Raw genomic sequence first — 17,501 nt, forward strand, 5'->3', positions numbered from 1 at the left:
GCTGATTAAAACTACACGTCTTATTTGCAGACCAAGTGCAACAGCTCAAGTTGCTTTCTTTAATCCATCACTCAGATGATGCCTCTTGAGGGTGCAGTTGGCTTTGTATTAACGAAGATATTCTTAGCATGTCAAAAATGTAATGCGAGGCTAAGCTGCCACCTGGGAAGAAGGTTTGGGGTTGCTTTTACCTTTTTTAAAAGCACAAAGTTCTGTATGAAATCTATACATATAATATTTATTCCCTTATTTAACAAAGACTTATCAAGATCCTAACACATAGTGGGCATGCACTACTTGCTAGCTAGATGCTTTATTTATAAATATGAATGAAGCATGGCCAAGCTCCCGTGGCCAAGCTTGGCTCACAAGGTCTCATACTTGGGACATGGAATGACTTTCTCTGGGGTCTTTTTTTGTCTTAGTCTCCACCATATTTACATTGTTGACCAGCCTGACCCTCAGTGGTTGCCAGGAATTAGGCAATGTACTAGTGATGTTTAAAACAGAAAAAAATCATAGTTTTTGACAAATTACTAATAAATCAACTTCCGTAGCTATTTAATTGAAACCTCAAAAGTCTATTTTCGAGAATGGGGTTGTAGCTCAGTGGTAGAGTGCTTGCCTAGCATGCCGGAGGCCCTGTGTTCAATTCCCTAGCACCACAATAAATAATAAAGTTAAAAACAAAAACAAAAAAGATGAATTTATCTATGCAGGAATAATAAGCACAAACTTACTTGGACACCTTGCTAAGATTAACGGTGTCAAGTTTCAAATGTAAGCGATGTATAGCCAAAGTCTGTTGCTCAGTAGGTATTCTCTGGATGTTAACTTTATCAGTCTTTGCCATTTTCTTTCATAGTGCTGGAGATTGAGCCCAGGGTATTTTACTTCTGAGCTACACCCCCAGTTCTATTATATTTTTTATTTAGAAACAGGGTCTTCCTACGTTGACGCAAGCCTCTCTGAATTGCTGAGGCTAGCTTCAAACCTGCAATCCTCCTGTCTCAGCCTCCCAAATGCTGGGATTATAGGCATGCAGTGCCAGGCCCAGCAGTCTTTGCCATTTTCAAAGCACCTTTTGTGATACTTCACCACAAGTCCAAATGGACAGCACTGGGCTCTCTTCCTAAAAGTTGGAATACTACAAACACGGAGCACAGGATCTATCCGTTTTGCTATTTAATGGTCATTAAATCCTATAGAAAAATCCTAGTTATTTGGATTTTTTTTTTTTTACCTAGTTACTGGTGAGAAAGGCCATTTTTCTTTCTTACTTGTAAGAATCTATTTTTTATTACTTTGTATTACTTGCTTGAGTTTTATGTTAAAATGACTTTTGTAGAATGCTAGATGCTTCTTTTAGTGTAGATGGTAATGAGGAGGGCCTCATGGTGAGCCTTGGGAGTTATTTCTGCCCCGATCTAAACTGCATCCAGATGGGCTCTTAGGAACTTTTCCCTGGGGTGCGTAAGAAGCATATGAGTCACGTCAAGTACTAAACATAGGCTTTGGGTTGTGGACTCTGTGGTGGGGAAACGGAATAGGGAAGAAAAACTGGAGAATTATGGTTGGATCTGCAACACCAAGGAGGGAGAAATAAAACCAAAACGGTTTTGGTTTTTTTTTTTTTTTAATGAAAGAGATACATGAAGGAATTAATGAAATTGTATTTTATGCTTGCTGAGTGCTTTTAGAAAGTGATTGGTCTTGGTTCAAGAATCAACATGAACATCTAAGATTTAATTTGCTTGGGATTTTGAAAATGTAAATTTTAGTGGTTTAAGTCACTTTAATACAAGTTATGTTCAGGAATACCACTGTCTCTTGCTATGTAACTTTTTGTTTATTTGTTTCGGTTTAGGAATATATTGTGTAAATTGACTAATCTAAGCAGAAAGAAGTTTTCTGTGCTTCTAACAAAAAGTACAAGTATCAACTAAAAGGGTTACTAAGATAAAATATTTGTGATGACTTCTAAAAGAAAAAATAAGAAGCCTAGATTACTTACCCAGTAGATGGACATATTGCCCTCTAGTTCATACTACTTCCTCTCTAAAAACAAATGCCTTTTACTTTAAAAGACTTTATCATGTCTTTTGTTTGCAAATTTGCAATCATGGAAAATTTCAACAAACAAGAAGATAGGCCTTTGTTTACTGAGATTCAAACTTAGTATGATGCTTTATAATAAACTTAGTATTATTAGAAACAAAATAAGAACCAACATGCAAATAATGAGAAATAGTGATTGTATTGTTTTTGTTCCTCATCAAGTTTTTTTTTACCAAGAGATGTTAGCCAACGGAGTAGATTTGCTTATAAAATCTATCAGCCTAAAATAAATACTTCCATCTTTCAAAAGTTTAGTTTGACTCTTAAAGATATTGGCCTATTATAATTTCTAATGTAATGTCTTTTCTTCTGTGAGCACTAGATTATAGACTGATATTTTGAAAAGACCTTCATATCGTAGTCTTATAGATAATTGGGCAAAACTTAAATGTGCACATCAGTTACCAGGAATTTTGCTAACATTAATATTCTGACTCATCAGTTGGTAGGGCCTGATTATTTTTAACTATTTTAGAGTATAACATAGAATATGATTTTATCTATATTTTTAAATTTGTTCAAATTTTTTTTTAGTTTTTTATTGGTGCATTGTAGTCATACATCTTAATGGGGTACAAGATGGTGGAGACTTACATGCACACATCACCCAATTAGCCCTTACCCCATTCCCTCCCTCCTTCTCATGTTTGGCTTAGTGATTGACTTTGATACGTTTGTTAAAGTACATCATGTGCATTAGAGAATTTCCCTCTTCCCCCTCCCATCCCCTCAGGTCGGTCGCCTTATTTGCTCATCTGTAGTATCTCTTCTTTGTCTAGAGTTCCTCCTATGACTCATTTCTCCCTAGATTCCACATATTAGGGAGAACATCTGATTTTTTTATTTTTTGTGACTGACTAAGCATAATGTCCTCTAGTTCTATCCATTTCCTTGTAAATATCGTAATTGTGTTTTTCTTTATGGCTAAGTAAAATTCCATTGTGTACATATCCCACAGTTTTGTAATCCATTCATCTGTTGATGGACATCTTGGCTGGTTCCATAGTTTGGCTATGGTGAATTGTGCAGCTATGGACATAGATACCCAGGCCATAGTTTGGTAGTTTGGTTTCCATTCTTTTGGGTAGATACCCAGAAGTGGTATTGCTGGATCAAATGGTAGTTTTGTTCCCATTCTTCTGAGGATCCTCCATGCAGTTTTCCAAAGTGGTTGCACTAATTTGCAATCCCATCAACAAAGTATTAGAGTTCCCACTTCTCCACATCCTCACTAGCATCTGTTGTTGTTTGTGTTTTGAATGATTGCCATTCTAGTTGGAGTTGGGTGGAATCTCAGAATAGTTTTGATTTGCATCCCTGTGATTGCTAATGATGTTGAGCAGTTTTTCATGCCTTTATTGGCCATTTGAATTTCTTCTTTTGTGAAGTATCTATTTACTTCACTTGCCCATTTTTTATTGGGTTACTTGTTTTCTTAGTGCTGAGTTTCTTGAGTTCTTTGTATATTCTTTGAGTTCTTTGTATATTCTAGATATTAGTCCTCTATTGAAGGAATAGTTAGCAAAAATCTTCTCCCATTCTGTTGGCTCTCGGTTGATTCTTTATTTCAAATTAGCTCTCAGATAATGCTGATGCTGCTGGACCAAGTATAACACTTCAAATAGAAAGATTTTAGAGTTAATGTCATGTAATTCACCTTTTAAAGAAAATAATCCTCTTCCCTTTCTGCTTTCTGAGAAGTTCAAGATTGATTCTGGCACATCTCATGTTCTTGATAATTTTATGGGTAATAAAATTGAGCCTGAATTTAAGCAGCAAACATAGCAGCCACCATAACGATAGATTTTGATCAATTCCTTGCCAAAAATGATTGTAGACATATTATGTAAGAAAGCAGCAGATAGGGGAATAAAGACAAGTATGTAGTTTGCTTTGCCTGATGTGGGTATTTCCTGATTTCTTCTGTTTTTCAGTTATCAGTCCTAACTTGCTGATGAAACTATATCTAGAATGTAGTCCAGATGGTCTGTACTGTAATGACCCATGATGAGGAGACTGGGAAGGCCACCAGCTCCTGGTTCTGCTGCTTAGAGATACCGATGCTAGTATCTGGTCTGTGGAGCTGGGGGTAGAAAGGGCAGAGCACTTGGTTCATGCCTGTGCACTGCTTAGCAATGAACACTCCAGTGTGAGCCAGATATATTGGTTCCGTGGAGGGGAGAGAGGCAGCCAGAGCCTCCAGGCAGCTTGCTCTGAGCTTTCTAATCCATCTTGGGATGCAGGCCCCGGAGAGCACTCCCCTTACCACAGTGTGAAATCTTCCCACACATTTTAAGCAATGACTAAAAGATACACATAGTACAGGAGCATTTTTCTTCTCCCTTTATTTTATTTATTTATTCATTTATGTTTCGCAGTCTGAGGGATTGAACCCAGGGGTGCTCTACCAGTGACCTACATCCTTGGTCCTGTTTATGTTTTATTTTGACACAATGCCTTGCTAAGTTGCCCAGGCTGGCCTTAACCTTTTGATCCTTCTGCCTCAACCTCCCAAGTAGCTGGGATTACAGGTGTGCACCACCATGACCCAGACAGAAGTATATTTTCTATTCTTGGCATATTTTTATTTTTTCCTTCCTGACAGTTCTTCCTCTATAGTCTTACCAGGCTATTGTTTCTTCCTTTCTTTGTCTTGTTCTTCCTCTTAGCAAAATCTCCCTGTAACAACTTAGGGCAAAAGATTAGTTTGTACTTGGTTTCCTCCTGTGTGTGTGTGTGTGTGTGTGTGTGTGTGTGTGTGTGTGTGTATGTGTGTATGTTACTAAGGATGGAACCCAGGGGCATTCTACCTCCGAGCTACACCTCCAGCCTTGTTTTTTATTCTTTATTTTGAAACAAGGTCTCACTGAGTTACAAAGGTAGCTGAGGCTGGCGGCGAGTCTGGATCCTCCTGTCTCAGGCTCCCAAATGCTGAGATTACAAGCATGCGCCACCACTCAAGGCTTCCTCTTTTTTTAATCAATTAAATTTATTTTTTCTCTTAAAATTACTTTTATGTAAATAAAATATTACATGACTGCAAAAGTTTTCATCCATATTCCTATACCTTCTTGTCACAGAGGTAACCTATATCTTACATTTTTGTGTATCATTTTCATATCTATTTTGTACTTTTATTATACATGCATATGTCCATATAGATGACGTTAATAACTGCTTTCTGTTTCACAGTTTACATAAATGGAATCACTTTTATTTATTAGACTGAAATATCATTAAATTTATAAAATAATTTTGGGAGAATTATCTTTACAACAGTGACTCTTCTTATCCTTGAACTTAGGGTATCTCTCCATCTACATATTCATATTTTTCCATACAGATCTAACAGGTCTTTTGTTACATTTATTACTAGCACCTTATTTTTTATTGGTATTAAAAATGGCATTGTTTAAGGTTACAGATATAACCTGGGTGTCCTACCTAAAATAACTAGTTTTTCCTTCTATATGATGAATGAGTGCTGAGTTTTAGCAAACATTTTTGACGACTGTCATTGATTCTTAATATAATCTTGCATCTATTTTTCTCCTTTATTATTTTCTTTGGGGTAAATTGCTCTAATAGTTCTAATGTTGAATTGTGAATCTGACTTGATTAAGATTTATAGACACTACAAGATGGTGGGTTCTTTTTCTCTCTGCATCTATTATTTCTCTTTTCTTCCACTTCTAACCCCCAATCTAGTCACACTTTCAGCTGTTAAGGTATAGGGCCAGCCCTCCATATCTGTAGGTTTCGCACCTGTGGGGTAAACTTACTGGCCATCAAAAATGGCTTTTAAAAAGCATCGGTGTAAATCTTGTCATTATTACCTAAGAATACATTCTATCATCTGTTTGTGTAGAATTTACATTGTTCTGGTTATTATCAGTGAGCTGGAGGTGATCTCAGACATGCAGGAGAATAAGCACAGGGTATGTGCCAATACAGTGTTATTTAATCTAAGGCATTTGAGCATCCGCAGATTTTGGTTTTCATGAGTGCTGGAGCCAATGCACTCACGATACTAAGGAACTATTTTAGATATAGGTGATTTGCAAATATAGTACCAAGGCCTTTCTACACACTCCAATAGATAGCTCCAGTTGGATTAATTAAGTTCAATATATCAAAAGCCATAAATATTTTTCTGTTTCTTGTCATTATCATGATGTACTGTGAGATTAATTTTCTTAAGAAGGGCTCCAGACTTTTAACTTCACTACTCAAAGTTCCACAAGTTTTCTCATGGTAAAATGTGCAAAACAGAAACTTTACCACTGGACCACTTTCATGTACAGCCTAGTGGCCTTAGGTACACTTGTCGTGTTGTGCGTCCACCCTTAGTGTCACTCCCAGAGGGTTTTCATCATTACAAATAGAAACTCTCTGTGTGTTAAACATGGATTCCTACTGACCCTTCCCCTTTTTGGTAGCCTCTCTTATACTTTCTGTCACTATAAATTTGCCTATTCTAGGTTTCTCATATAAGTAGAATCATTTAATATATGTTTTTTATGTCTGGCTAATTATTTAGCATAATGTCTTCAGTGTCCATTCATGTTCGAGCATGTATCAGAATTAAATTATTTTAAGGCTGAATAAGTGTGTGTGTGTGTGTGTGTGTGTGTGTGTGTGTGTGTGTGATATTTTGCCAATTTATTTATTGATGGACATTGGAGTTGTTTTCATCTTTTGGATATGTCCAGTAATGCAACTATGAACAATTTTATATAAGCATCTGTTTGAGTTCTTGCTTTCAACTTTTGAGCATATTCTTAGAAATGGAATTGTGAGATTATATGACAATTTATGCATAACTTTTCAAGGAACCACTACACCATTTTCCACAGTAGTGATACAACTTCACTTTCCTGCAAGCAGTGCACAAGAATTCCAACTTCTCCACACCTTCATCAGCACGTCTTCTTCCTTTTCCTTTTCTATTTTAAAAGCCAGCCAAGTGTGTAGAAAGTGTTAAATTATTGTGGTTTTGATTCACATTTCTCTAATGACTAATGATGGTGAGCATTTTTTCTTATTGGGCATTAATTTATCTTCTCTAGGGAAAGATCTATTCAGTTCCTTTGACTTTTCCAATTGAGTTGTCGTTTTATTTTTGAGTTGCAAAGGTCAGTATATATTCAGCATATGGGGATGATTGTGGGTTTTTTTATTTTTCTTGAGTAAAAATCTAGGAGTGGAGTTTCTGGGCTAATTGGAGATGTCGTGCTGGTATTAGTATACAGTCTCACCAGGAAATATGTGAGGTGTCCAGGTGCTCATGTTTGTCAGCATCTGATCTTGGCAGTCTTTTCTTTATTTTGGCATTGATGGATTTAAAATCATATGTCATTGTGATATTTATTTTGCATTGATCTGATGACTATGTAAAAGTTTTCTCTGGTTTCACTAGCCATTCACTTAATTTTTTTATGAATTGTTTTTGCCCACTTTAATTTTGTTTGTATTTTTGTTATTTGTTTGTAGGAACCTTTTTTATAATCCTGTTATGAGTCCTTTATTAGATATGTCCGTCACAGATAGCCCCACCCTTGGCCCCTCCTCAGTCTGTGATTTGCCTGTTCATTCTTATTTATGTCTTTGTAAGGAGAAATTGTTTTTCTTGTGGGCCTGGGGAGGGAACCCAGGGGCATTCGACCTCCGAGCTACACCCTCTGCCCTATTCATTTATTCCTTATTTTGAAACAGGGTCTTATTAAGTTGCAGAGGGCCTCACTAAGTAGCTGAGGCTGTCCACAAACCACGATCCTCCTGTCCCAGACTCCCAAATGCTGAGATTACAAGCATGCACACCATACCTGGCTGAAATTTTTCTTTTTGATGAAGTTAAATTTACTAATTATTTTATAGCTAGTGCTTTTTGCATCCTATCTAAGAAATATTTGTCTATCTAGTGAGGTTGCAAAGACATTCCTCTTTTTCTTCTTGAAGTTTTATGGTCTTGGCTTTTATGCTTACATCTGTGAGAAATACTAAATTTGCTTTCTTCTTTATCTGAAGAGAGGGAGGAGCCGAGGCTCTTTTTTCTTCCGTAAGGACATCCAGTTACGGCAGCACCATTTTCCCCATTGAATAGTTTTGACATCTTGCATCGTATTATATTGACTATGGACTTGTGAGCCTTCTTGCGGACTTTTGTTTCCATTCCATTCATCTGTTTTTCTACTCTTATACCAAAACCACATTATCATGATTCCCTACAAGTTGTTAAGCATTAAAGCCGAATTTTAAAGGCATCCATTTATCATGTACCTGTTACAATCTCTTTATGTATATTACTCATAACAATCACATGAGATGGCTATGATCTCCTATCTCCCAACCCAGATTACACAGCAAGTTGAATAAGTCATCTTTGAACATCACCTGTATTATTACAAATCCTGTAATTTTTTGCCTTCCCAGAAATTAAGTGCATGGCACTTAAACGTCACCAGAATTCTCCCATCATCCTGAACCAGCCACAGCTTTTTAAGGGTTCCTCAGAGGTCCTAAATGTTTCAACCAAACTACATATCTCACCGTTTACATAGTATGGCCTACTCTTTTCCTTCCTTCCTTCCTTCCTTCCTTCCTTCCTTCCTTCCTTCCTTCCTTCCTCCCTCCCTCCCTCCCTCCCTCCTGTTCTTTCTTTTTTTCTTTCTTTCTTTCTTTTTTTCTTTCTTTTTGAGGTACTGGGGTTCCTGGAAGCCCTTCTACCTCCGGGCTACACTCCAGACCTTTTTTTTTTTTTTTTTTAAACAGGGTCTCTCTCTTAAGCCAGCACGGCTGGCTTTGAACCTGCGCGATCCTCCTGTCTCCGCCTCCCAAGCGCGGGGATTACAAGCGTGCGCCACCACGCCAGGCTTGGCCTACTCTTTTCTGCAAATGTGTATGCTGCTATGTGTTCTCTGCCCACCATCTGTGATCCTTAACCAGCTACTGTTTACATTTTCATCTTAGAAAATCTCATCATACTGTTACTGAACTCTGCAATCATATGTGATAATTCTGCTTCAAATCTTTGAGACTTTATCTGCCTACTACTTGTTTCTATATTCATTCATTTATTAACTTATTTATCTAACTGTATACTACTTGCTTATTTGATATTGGAGACTGAACCCAGGGCTTCCCACATGAGGAGCATCTACTCTACAACTTAACTACAGCCCAGCCACCTCTAACATCACTCTGTAGCTCCAGTGGCCCTCATGATATTCTGACTTACATCCCCGCCCCCAACCCCTGAATTCGTGCCCTTGAGGGCAATATCTTCCTTGCATCTCTTGCATAGGCATTTCAACAAGTTTGAGTGTAAGAAAAAATTTAATAATAGCTAAAAGATCTTGTGATCAAAGTTAAAGGTTTTGAAAAGGGAATAAATGAACCCAGCATGTGATTAAGGATAATTCCCAAGTTTATTCTATGAATCTAATCCCTGTAAATCTGGCTTTCTTTCTAAATCAGATCTTTCCAGTTGGAGGACTCTCCAAACTGCAGCAGAGATTTTGTGGAGATCCGAGAAGGAAATGCCACGGGTCTTTTGGTGGGGCGATACTGTGGAACCTTCCTACCACTCAATTATTCATCTACTGTTGAGCACATGCTCTGGATCAGATTCGTCTCAGATGGCTCAGGCAGTGGCACGGGCTTCCAGGCCATATTTACTAAAAGTAAGTTTGTCCTATTTGAGTGAGAGATTCCAGAAAATGTCCTAAAAGCTAGAAATGATACATTTTTTATTAAAACATTAACAAGAACAATCCTAAACTTTAGACTCTTCTCCCATATTGTCTATAGAATTACTTCATTATCAAGCACATAAGAAAAACTAAACTGCATATGAATTGCTCATTAAGAGGATTCTCAATGGGTCTAATACTCTTTTTAAGTTTTAGTTTGTCCTGAATGCTCAAGTAAAAAATTTCAGGATATTGTTTTAAAGAATATTCCAATGTAGTTCAGATGTGGGCTATTTCTATCAAATGTGTTTCATTTGATTCCATAAACTTTATAGTTTTCCAATTAAAGGCATCTCGCATTACTTTGATATTGACTTAAATGCTCAGATATTGTAACTTCCTGCTATGCCTGCATTAGGGATACATTTTTTCTTTTTTAGCTCAAGTTTCCATAATGGACTATTCTATATATTCAATTTCTCTTTTATAGAATTTTTTAAGAAAATAACTTCTTTTGTAAAATAAGTAAAGCAAAATTGTAAAGTGGAAATGGCGATGTCCCCTTCCCACGTGTCCCGAGGTCTGGGAACCCTCTTCATGTGGGAAGCTGTCGCCTCTTTTCACACCATGCAGCTTCTAAGGAGATGGAATTCCATTCACAGAATCTCCCTTGGCCACGGGATTCATAGATAGCCCAGAAACCAAAGGGAAGCAATATTTCTTTCAATAGTCAGGAAAGAACTCACAGTCAGTTAAAAGTCCATGCTTCCAACATCCCTTCCCTTTTGTTTTTATTTTTTTCTATTTAATTAAGAAGCTATTCAAAGTAGGTCTGATTTACTACTCTGTTTTTCTCCCTAGTATTTGGCAACAATAATATTGTAGGAACTCATGGGAAAATCGCCTCTCCCTTCTGGCCTGGAAATTACCCTCACAACGCCAATCACAAATGGACGGTAAATGTGAATGTGTCCCAAGTTGTGTATGGTAGGATCTTGGAGATGGATATTGAGCAAACATATAACTGCTATTATGACAAATTAAAGGTGAGTTTCCATGTAAAATCAATGTTTATAAATTCTGATGAATAGCTATTGGCAAAAGTAAATCCGAATTATTGTCTATGTAACCATTTACAAAACATACGGGGTGATCCGCTCTGAGCCGTTATCAGGTCTCTGCATTATCTGTACAAAGGTAATTTCAGGACTATATCTATTATTTTCTGTTCTGTATCTAAGGAATTTTTAAGCTTTATTGTAATACAGCTATTGGACTTTGTCTAATCATGCATATATGTCCTAATGCTTTGTTCTTGTTTACCATCATCCTATTAGTCTTTATGTTAGTGTTAAAAATATAAGATTGGTAATTTTGTATACATACATAGCAATTTCAATCTCAAAGATGTGTATAAAGAGAAGGAAATGGGTGGGACTGGGAGGGGAGTGCTCCAAGAGCTGTGTATGTGAATGTTTCTATCACTCTACACTTCAGTATGATGTATAATTGCAATTCACCAAAGTTAGCCGGATGTTCTGGCACACACTTGTAATCCCAGCATTCGGGAGGCTGAGACAGGAGGGTCACGGTTCGAGGACAGCCTCAACTACTTAGTGAGGCCCTTTGCAACTCAGTGAGACTCTGTTTGAAAATAAAGAATAAAAAATAAAGCTAGGGGTGTAGTTCAGACGTAGAATGCCCCTGGGTTCCATTCCTGTTACCGCAAATAAATAAATAAATAAATAGGTTATGAGCATAAAAAAGCTTTGAATTTTAAAATTATAATACATAAATGAATTGTAAGAGTATTTAAGTTTAAAAGTATTGTCACATTGGGCTCAGTAGAGGATTTTCTAATAATGATTGCAATAAGACAGTTGCTAATGAATTGGAAATTATGACAAACTATGTCTCTAAGTAGGTAAGTTAATGTTTTAAACCAAGTGAAGGTGATTTATTGACTCCCAGTACGTGGGAGTCTGAACAGGAGGATTGCAGATTCAAAGCCAGTCTCAGCAACTTAGTGAGACCCTAATAATAAAACAGGGCTAGGGGTAGAGCTTGGAGGTAGATTCAACTAGGTTCAATTTCTAGTTCCACAAAAAAGAGTATCATCATAAAAAATTTATATAGAGCCTATGTTGTCTAATACAGACTTATTTAAGAAAAAGGTAAAGGAGCATATGCAAATAAATAAACATAAAAATTTGGTGATAATTGCCATCTAGACAATGGCCACTGTAACAGTTCCAGAAAGATGAAAAGATCCTTCAGTGCCAGGACCAGTACCTGAACGATGGCCAGTATGTATGGAAATAATTGTTATATAATTTGAAAACAGTGATGCTCAGGAGAGGATTTTCTAATAATGGTTGCAATAAGACAGTTGCTAATGAATTGGAAATTATGACAAACTATGTCTCTAAGTAGGTAAGTTAATGTTTTAAACCAAGTGAAGGTGATTTATTGAATGCAGGAGTCCGCTAAGCCCTGGAAGCTGCGACTTTGGTTGTCTTTGATTCTTCTTTGTCTTGTGCAGTTATGAACATTTTTAAGTTACCTGTTCACCTTTTGCTCACTGAATGTTTTCCTTATTGGGTTTTTTTCCCCCAACTCCTCCCTTTGAAGAGCCAATGCACATTTATTAAATATATTTATGTAATTATCCTGATTTCTACTTTTTCTGCCCATATATTTTACTATAAATCACATAATAGGCTATAATCTACAGACCATATTTATTAATATAATTCTGCCACAAGAAATATTTTTGAAATGCCCTAAACTGTTTGCGATATTTCATGTTTAATGGCATTTTCTGGTTTAAACTAAAATAAAATGTTGGTTTAGTTTTAAATGTAATAAAGTAATACGAGACCTCATTTAAATTTTATTTTTTTGTAAAGAGAAATAGAAGTAACTAACTGCCCAATTACAACATTCTTTTTCTTTTTTTGCGGTACTGGGGGTTGAACCCGGGTGCATTCTACCCTGAGCTATATCCCTAGCTCTATTTTTTATTCTTTATTTTGAAACAGGGTCTCACTGAGTTGCAGAGGGCCTCACTGAGTAGCTGAGGCTGGCTGTGAACCTGCGATCCTCCTGTCTCAGCCTCTCACGTACCGGGATTACAAACATGCCCTCCCACACCCGCTTCCAATGTCCTGTTATTTGTTTTTTACATGCAGGTTTATGATGGGCCTGATACTCATTTCCTCCTAATTGGAAGTTACTGTGGAACCCAGACTGAATCTTTTACCTCCACTAGGAATTCTTTGACATTTGAGTTTTCTTCTGATGCTTCCATCTCAGGGAAGGGATTCCTTCTAGAGTGGTTTGCAGTGGATATTCCTGTTGGACCTTTTCCTACCATTGCCACAGGTAATGAAGGAAATTCTTTTTATGACTTATATGGAGTGGTCAGTATTTTAAAGGGTATAATCACAAATACACAAATAAGTAGAACCCTAATGACCTTATTTCATATGTTTAGATTTGTTTTCAAATTAAAAATTACTACAATTTAGTTAAAGTTTTGTATTGGTTTTTTAAAATATAGTCTGTATTTTTCAAGTAAATTAAGTGTTTTTTATTCTTAGAGATAAAGTGCTTATAATTTCTAAAAACCATTTAAGAGACCTCTGAAAATTTGATTTGCAAATATAGCACACATATATACACAGTAATTATGGATCAACTGATATGAATGAAACATAAATATGAATGAAACAAAAATAACTGTTTTTTCCTTTTTATTTTAATGAAAATGCCTTATAATAAATAATCAAAACTAGTAACATTTTATATTTAAAGTATATTAATATATCAAGAATTGTACCATCAGCATTTCTTATACATGCAATTTTGGTCAAAAATTTTAACTCACATACAGTGAAATGACCAAGAAAGAAAATGAAGATAAAATCCTCACTGCAGAAGCTTGAAAATAATCAGGAAAAGACAGGCATAGTACCTACTAGTGTGGCTGAGACAGAGTATCACAGACTTGAGGCTAGCCTTAACAATTTAGTAAGACCCTCAATAACTTATTAAGACCATGTTTCAAAATAAAAAAATAAAAAAGTTTGGGGGTATAACTAAAAGGTAGAATGCCCTTGGGTTCAATCCCTGGTACCAAAAAAGGAAGTAAGTGGGAAAGACAAACCCCTCGCATGACAACTAAATAATAGTAGAGTAATTAAATGACCATGTGATGAAGCAAGTGGTGCTGGCAGCAAATAATCAAGCAAAGGAAAATGAGCTTGATGTGGACTAGGGTCCTCTGAAAATCTGGTCAAATGTCCTTACCCAGCCACAAGAGTATCAGGGAATGTAATTCTAACATGTGCTTGGGAGTGGGGAGAAAAAGAATATTTGGTAAACAACACTAATGAATCACAGTTGGTTATTGTGACAACTCTTTTACAAATTCAAAATAGGAAATATGTCATATTAAAGGGAAAAAACTGAAGGCACTGGAAAACATTTCTATTTTCCACCTGAAGATTTATTCTATAAAATGAAAGAAACACAATTTCTGTAGCCTGCTGGCAGAACCTAAGGCTACTATATTTCTGTAGCCTGGCGCAGAACCAAACCTGCTGTGTTTTCTCATCACTTCCTGATAGTCTTAGATTCAAACATATTATGTTATGAGTCAAACATATTATGGGACGATGAAGAACATACCTCTGAAAATTAACTTTTTCATAAAAATGATAAGAATTCTGGTAAAATGTTCAAAATCAACTTTTTAAGAACTGTAAAAATTGGCCAAAGCCTTACAAGAGCCGAGAGGCTTTATACCAAAAAAAGCAAATCTTTTTTTTTTTTTTTATTAACTTTTCCTACTTTTGCCTTCCTCTTCCTTCTGGCTTTGGAGTAGCCTTAGAGTAGCCTCACAACTATGGCAGCCATGAAAAACAGCAGCTTAGCAGCCATGGAAGAGGGGGGCAGAACAGATTTTAAGCTCCAAAAATAGCTTGTCACTAAGGTGCGGCCATCCTTTAATCTGTCTGGCCGATTCTTGGGTCTTGTCCTCACTGACCTGGTTAAAGCTCCTCTGTCTGCTTACACAGCCCTATCCTTAAGGTGCTTGCTAAACACAACTAGCAGCAACTGTTTAACATCAGAACCACATGAAGCAGTGATGCCCATTGCAGCTAACAATAAACTGACCAAAAGTCACAAAGGAAAAAAAAACTAAGACATCCATGTTACACTTTGAAAAGCTCTGACATATTTTGTGGACTCTAAAAGGCCATAAACATGTTCATGGGTGTGCATATGTCCAAAAAAAGACCCAAGAAGACTTTAATTTCTCACTTTTAAAGGATCTTGAGTCTCTCTGAAAGTAAGAAGTGAAAGCTAAGGCAGAGCTGTAAACTGCCTGCTGGAGCCCTAAAGGCAACACACACACACACACACACACACACACACACACACACACACACAAAATTCCTTGGGAATGACTGGGAGACTTATTGAATTATGGTTTTAAAAAAACTTCCATCAAAACATTAGTCAACTACTAATCTAAACAGAAACTTTGGTGGGTATACACAAAAAAATACAAACATTAAAGAATCAGTAAAAATAGTCATTAAACAACAATAGCAAACCTTGGAGAGTGTTGATTTGCAAGTTGCTACATATGTAAAATGTCCAGTTTTCAACAAAAAAACTGAGACACAAAGAAATCAAGATGTATAGCCTATACAAAAGAGAAAAGAACGAAAGAAACTGCATTAGAGGAATTCAAGATGTTGGGCTTAAATACTAATTAAGAATTTAAAATTAGATATAATATGCTAAAGAACTAAAGGAAGAGATGTCTAAATAATTAAAGAGAAGAAAAATGTTTTACCAAATGGAGATCATTAATAAAATGATAGAATTCTTTAAAAGAAATAACTAGAATTTTTAAGCTTATAAGTGTAATAATAAAGCTAAAACAAAAATTACTAGAGAGGCTCAATAAAAAATGCAGAAGAAAGAATCAACAAGAAGATTCTGTCTGAAAGAAGAGAAGGAATAAAACATTGTACTGAGCCTCAGTTGCCATCAAACATGACAACATACGTATTAATGAGAGTACAAGAAAATGAGAAGAGAAAGAAAAAGAGTATTTGAAGAAATAATGTATGCACACTTCTTCCTAGATCTATCATAGTCAAACTGCCAAAGCTGAATAACAGGATCAAAAACATACGGTCTGTTATGTAAAAAATACTCAATAATATCAATCAGAAATCACAATGACCAGAAGTTACATTCAAAGAGCTGAAATAAAAAGACTATCATTCAGGAACTGTATATTCAGCAAATGTTCTCTTAGAACTAAGCACAAACTGAAACAATCTCAGTTAAATAAAAGTAGAAGGACTTCATTGTTAGCAGGCCTGTCCTACAAGAAATACTAGACAGAAGTCTTGAGACCTTTATATATTCATACTAACCACTGGATAACAGGGTAACTATATAAGTAAATATAAAAGACAGTATACATGTATTTTGGTTTGCAACTCTTTTTTCTAGACAACCATATAAGACAACAATTGTGACACTACTTTTCTGTGTTAATGATATTTAAAGATATAATTTGATAACACTAAATTGTATAAAGAATGGGGAGGAGGACAGGAATGGAGAGATAGAGTTAAGCATCTATAATCTGAAAATCTGAAATGACCTGAAATTCCAAACTTTCTGAGCACCAACACCACATTCAAAAAGTTTCATACTGTACAATTTCAGATTTTGTATTTCATATTAAAGATACTCAGCTAGTAAAATCTATGCATATATTCCAAAATTCAAAAATATTCCAAAATCTGAAACACTTCTGATCCCAGAACACTTTGGGTCCTCTGCATATACTTATTTCTGCTTAACAATTAATCAACATTCAGTGAAAAATAGTTGTATGGCAAAATTATGGTGAAAAAGATGAACACAATGTATTTTTCTTATGTAAAGTATGGCTATCTGAATTGTCTAATATAATCTTTATTTTTTGAGAAAGTTGTTCCAGTTGGTTGTTTCTTTTCAATAAAGGGCTATCAATTTAAAGTGAGAAGTGCTGGTTTCTTTTCCTGGGTAGAGATATTTCAAAAATGTTGCTTTTATTTCAGGTGCTTGTGGAGGGTTCCTGAGGATTGAGGACATGCCGGGCTCGTTATTCTCCCCGGGCTGGCCCGGCAGCTACCCTAACGGGGCTAACTGTACATGGCTTGTCCAGGCTCCTGAGTCTACTGTGGAACTTCACATCCTGTCCATAGATATTGAGCCTCACCAAACATGTGACTACGATAGCCTCGTGATAAGAGATGGTGAGAGACGTTAAAATAACTCAACTCTGACACATATTTAGTTATTATATTCAATGCCCATCATACTTGATGACTGCCTCCACCCATTTGCATGGAATTTTACAGATATTATGGTCAAGGAAGCCATCAAATACCAGAATTGCCTACAATTTCTGTAGAACATGGGGAATGTATTCAGCCACCTGTTGCAAAATGTCAAGAATACAACATTTCTGAGAGAAAACAAAGGCTTTTTGAGAGGCCTAAGTAGGAGACAATAATCTGACTCAAGTCAATCACACAAGCGTGATGAGATGAAAAGCCCTAACTCCCCTCCCCCTTTTCTCTGCCAACAATCAGTATCAGCACTTAGCCCAGA

The 17,501-nt window shown here is 36.2% G+C and overlaps 1 protein-coding gene across 1 annotated transcript in view; it reads left to right on the plus strand.

Annotated features, from left to right (window-relative positions):
- The window catches only part of CUBN (cubilin), a gene marked incomplete at both ends in the record, with an annotated part of 282,744 nt that overhangs the window by 170,048 nt on the left and 95,195 nt on the right, over positions 1–17,501 (plus strand). The window contains 4 exons of the mRNA XM_080716933.1: positions 9,595–9,800; positions 10,671–10,855; positions 13,001–13,193; positions 16,946–17,143. Of these exons, the coding sequence (XP_080573059.1) occupies positions 9,595–9,800; positions 10,671–10,855; positions 13,001–13,193; positions 16,946–17,143 (782 nt within the window). The remainder of the gene's footprint in view (positions 1–9,594; positions 9,801–10,670; positions 10,856–13,000; positions 13,194–16,945; positions 17,144–17,501) is intronic.

This window comes from Muscardinus avellanarius (assembly GCF_963383645.1).
Source record: "Muscardinus avellanarius genome assembly, chromosome: 20".
Lineage (NCBI taxonomy): Eukaryota > Metazoa > Chordata > Mammalia > Rodentia > Gliridae > Muscardinus > Muscardinus avellanarius.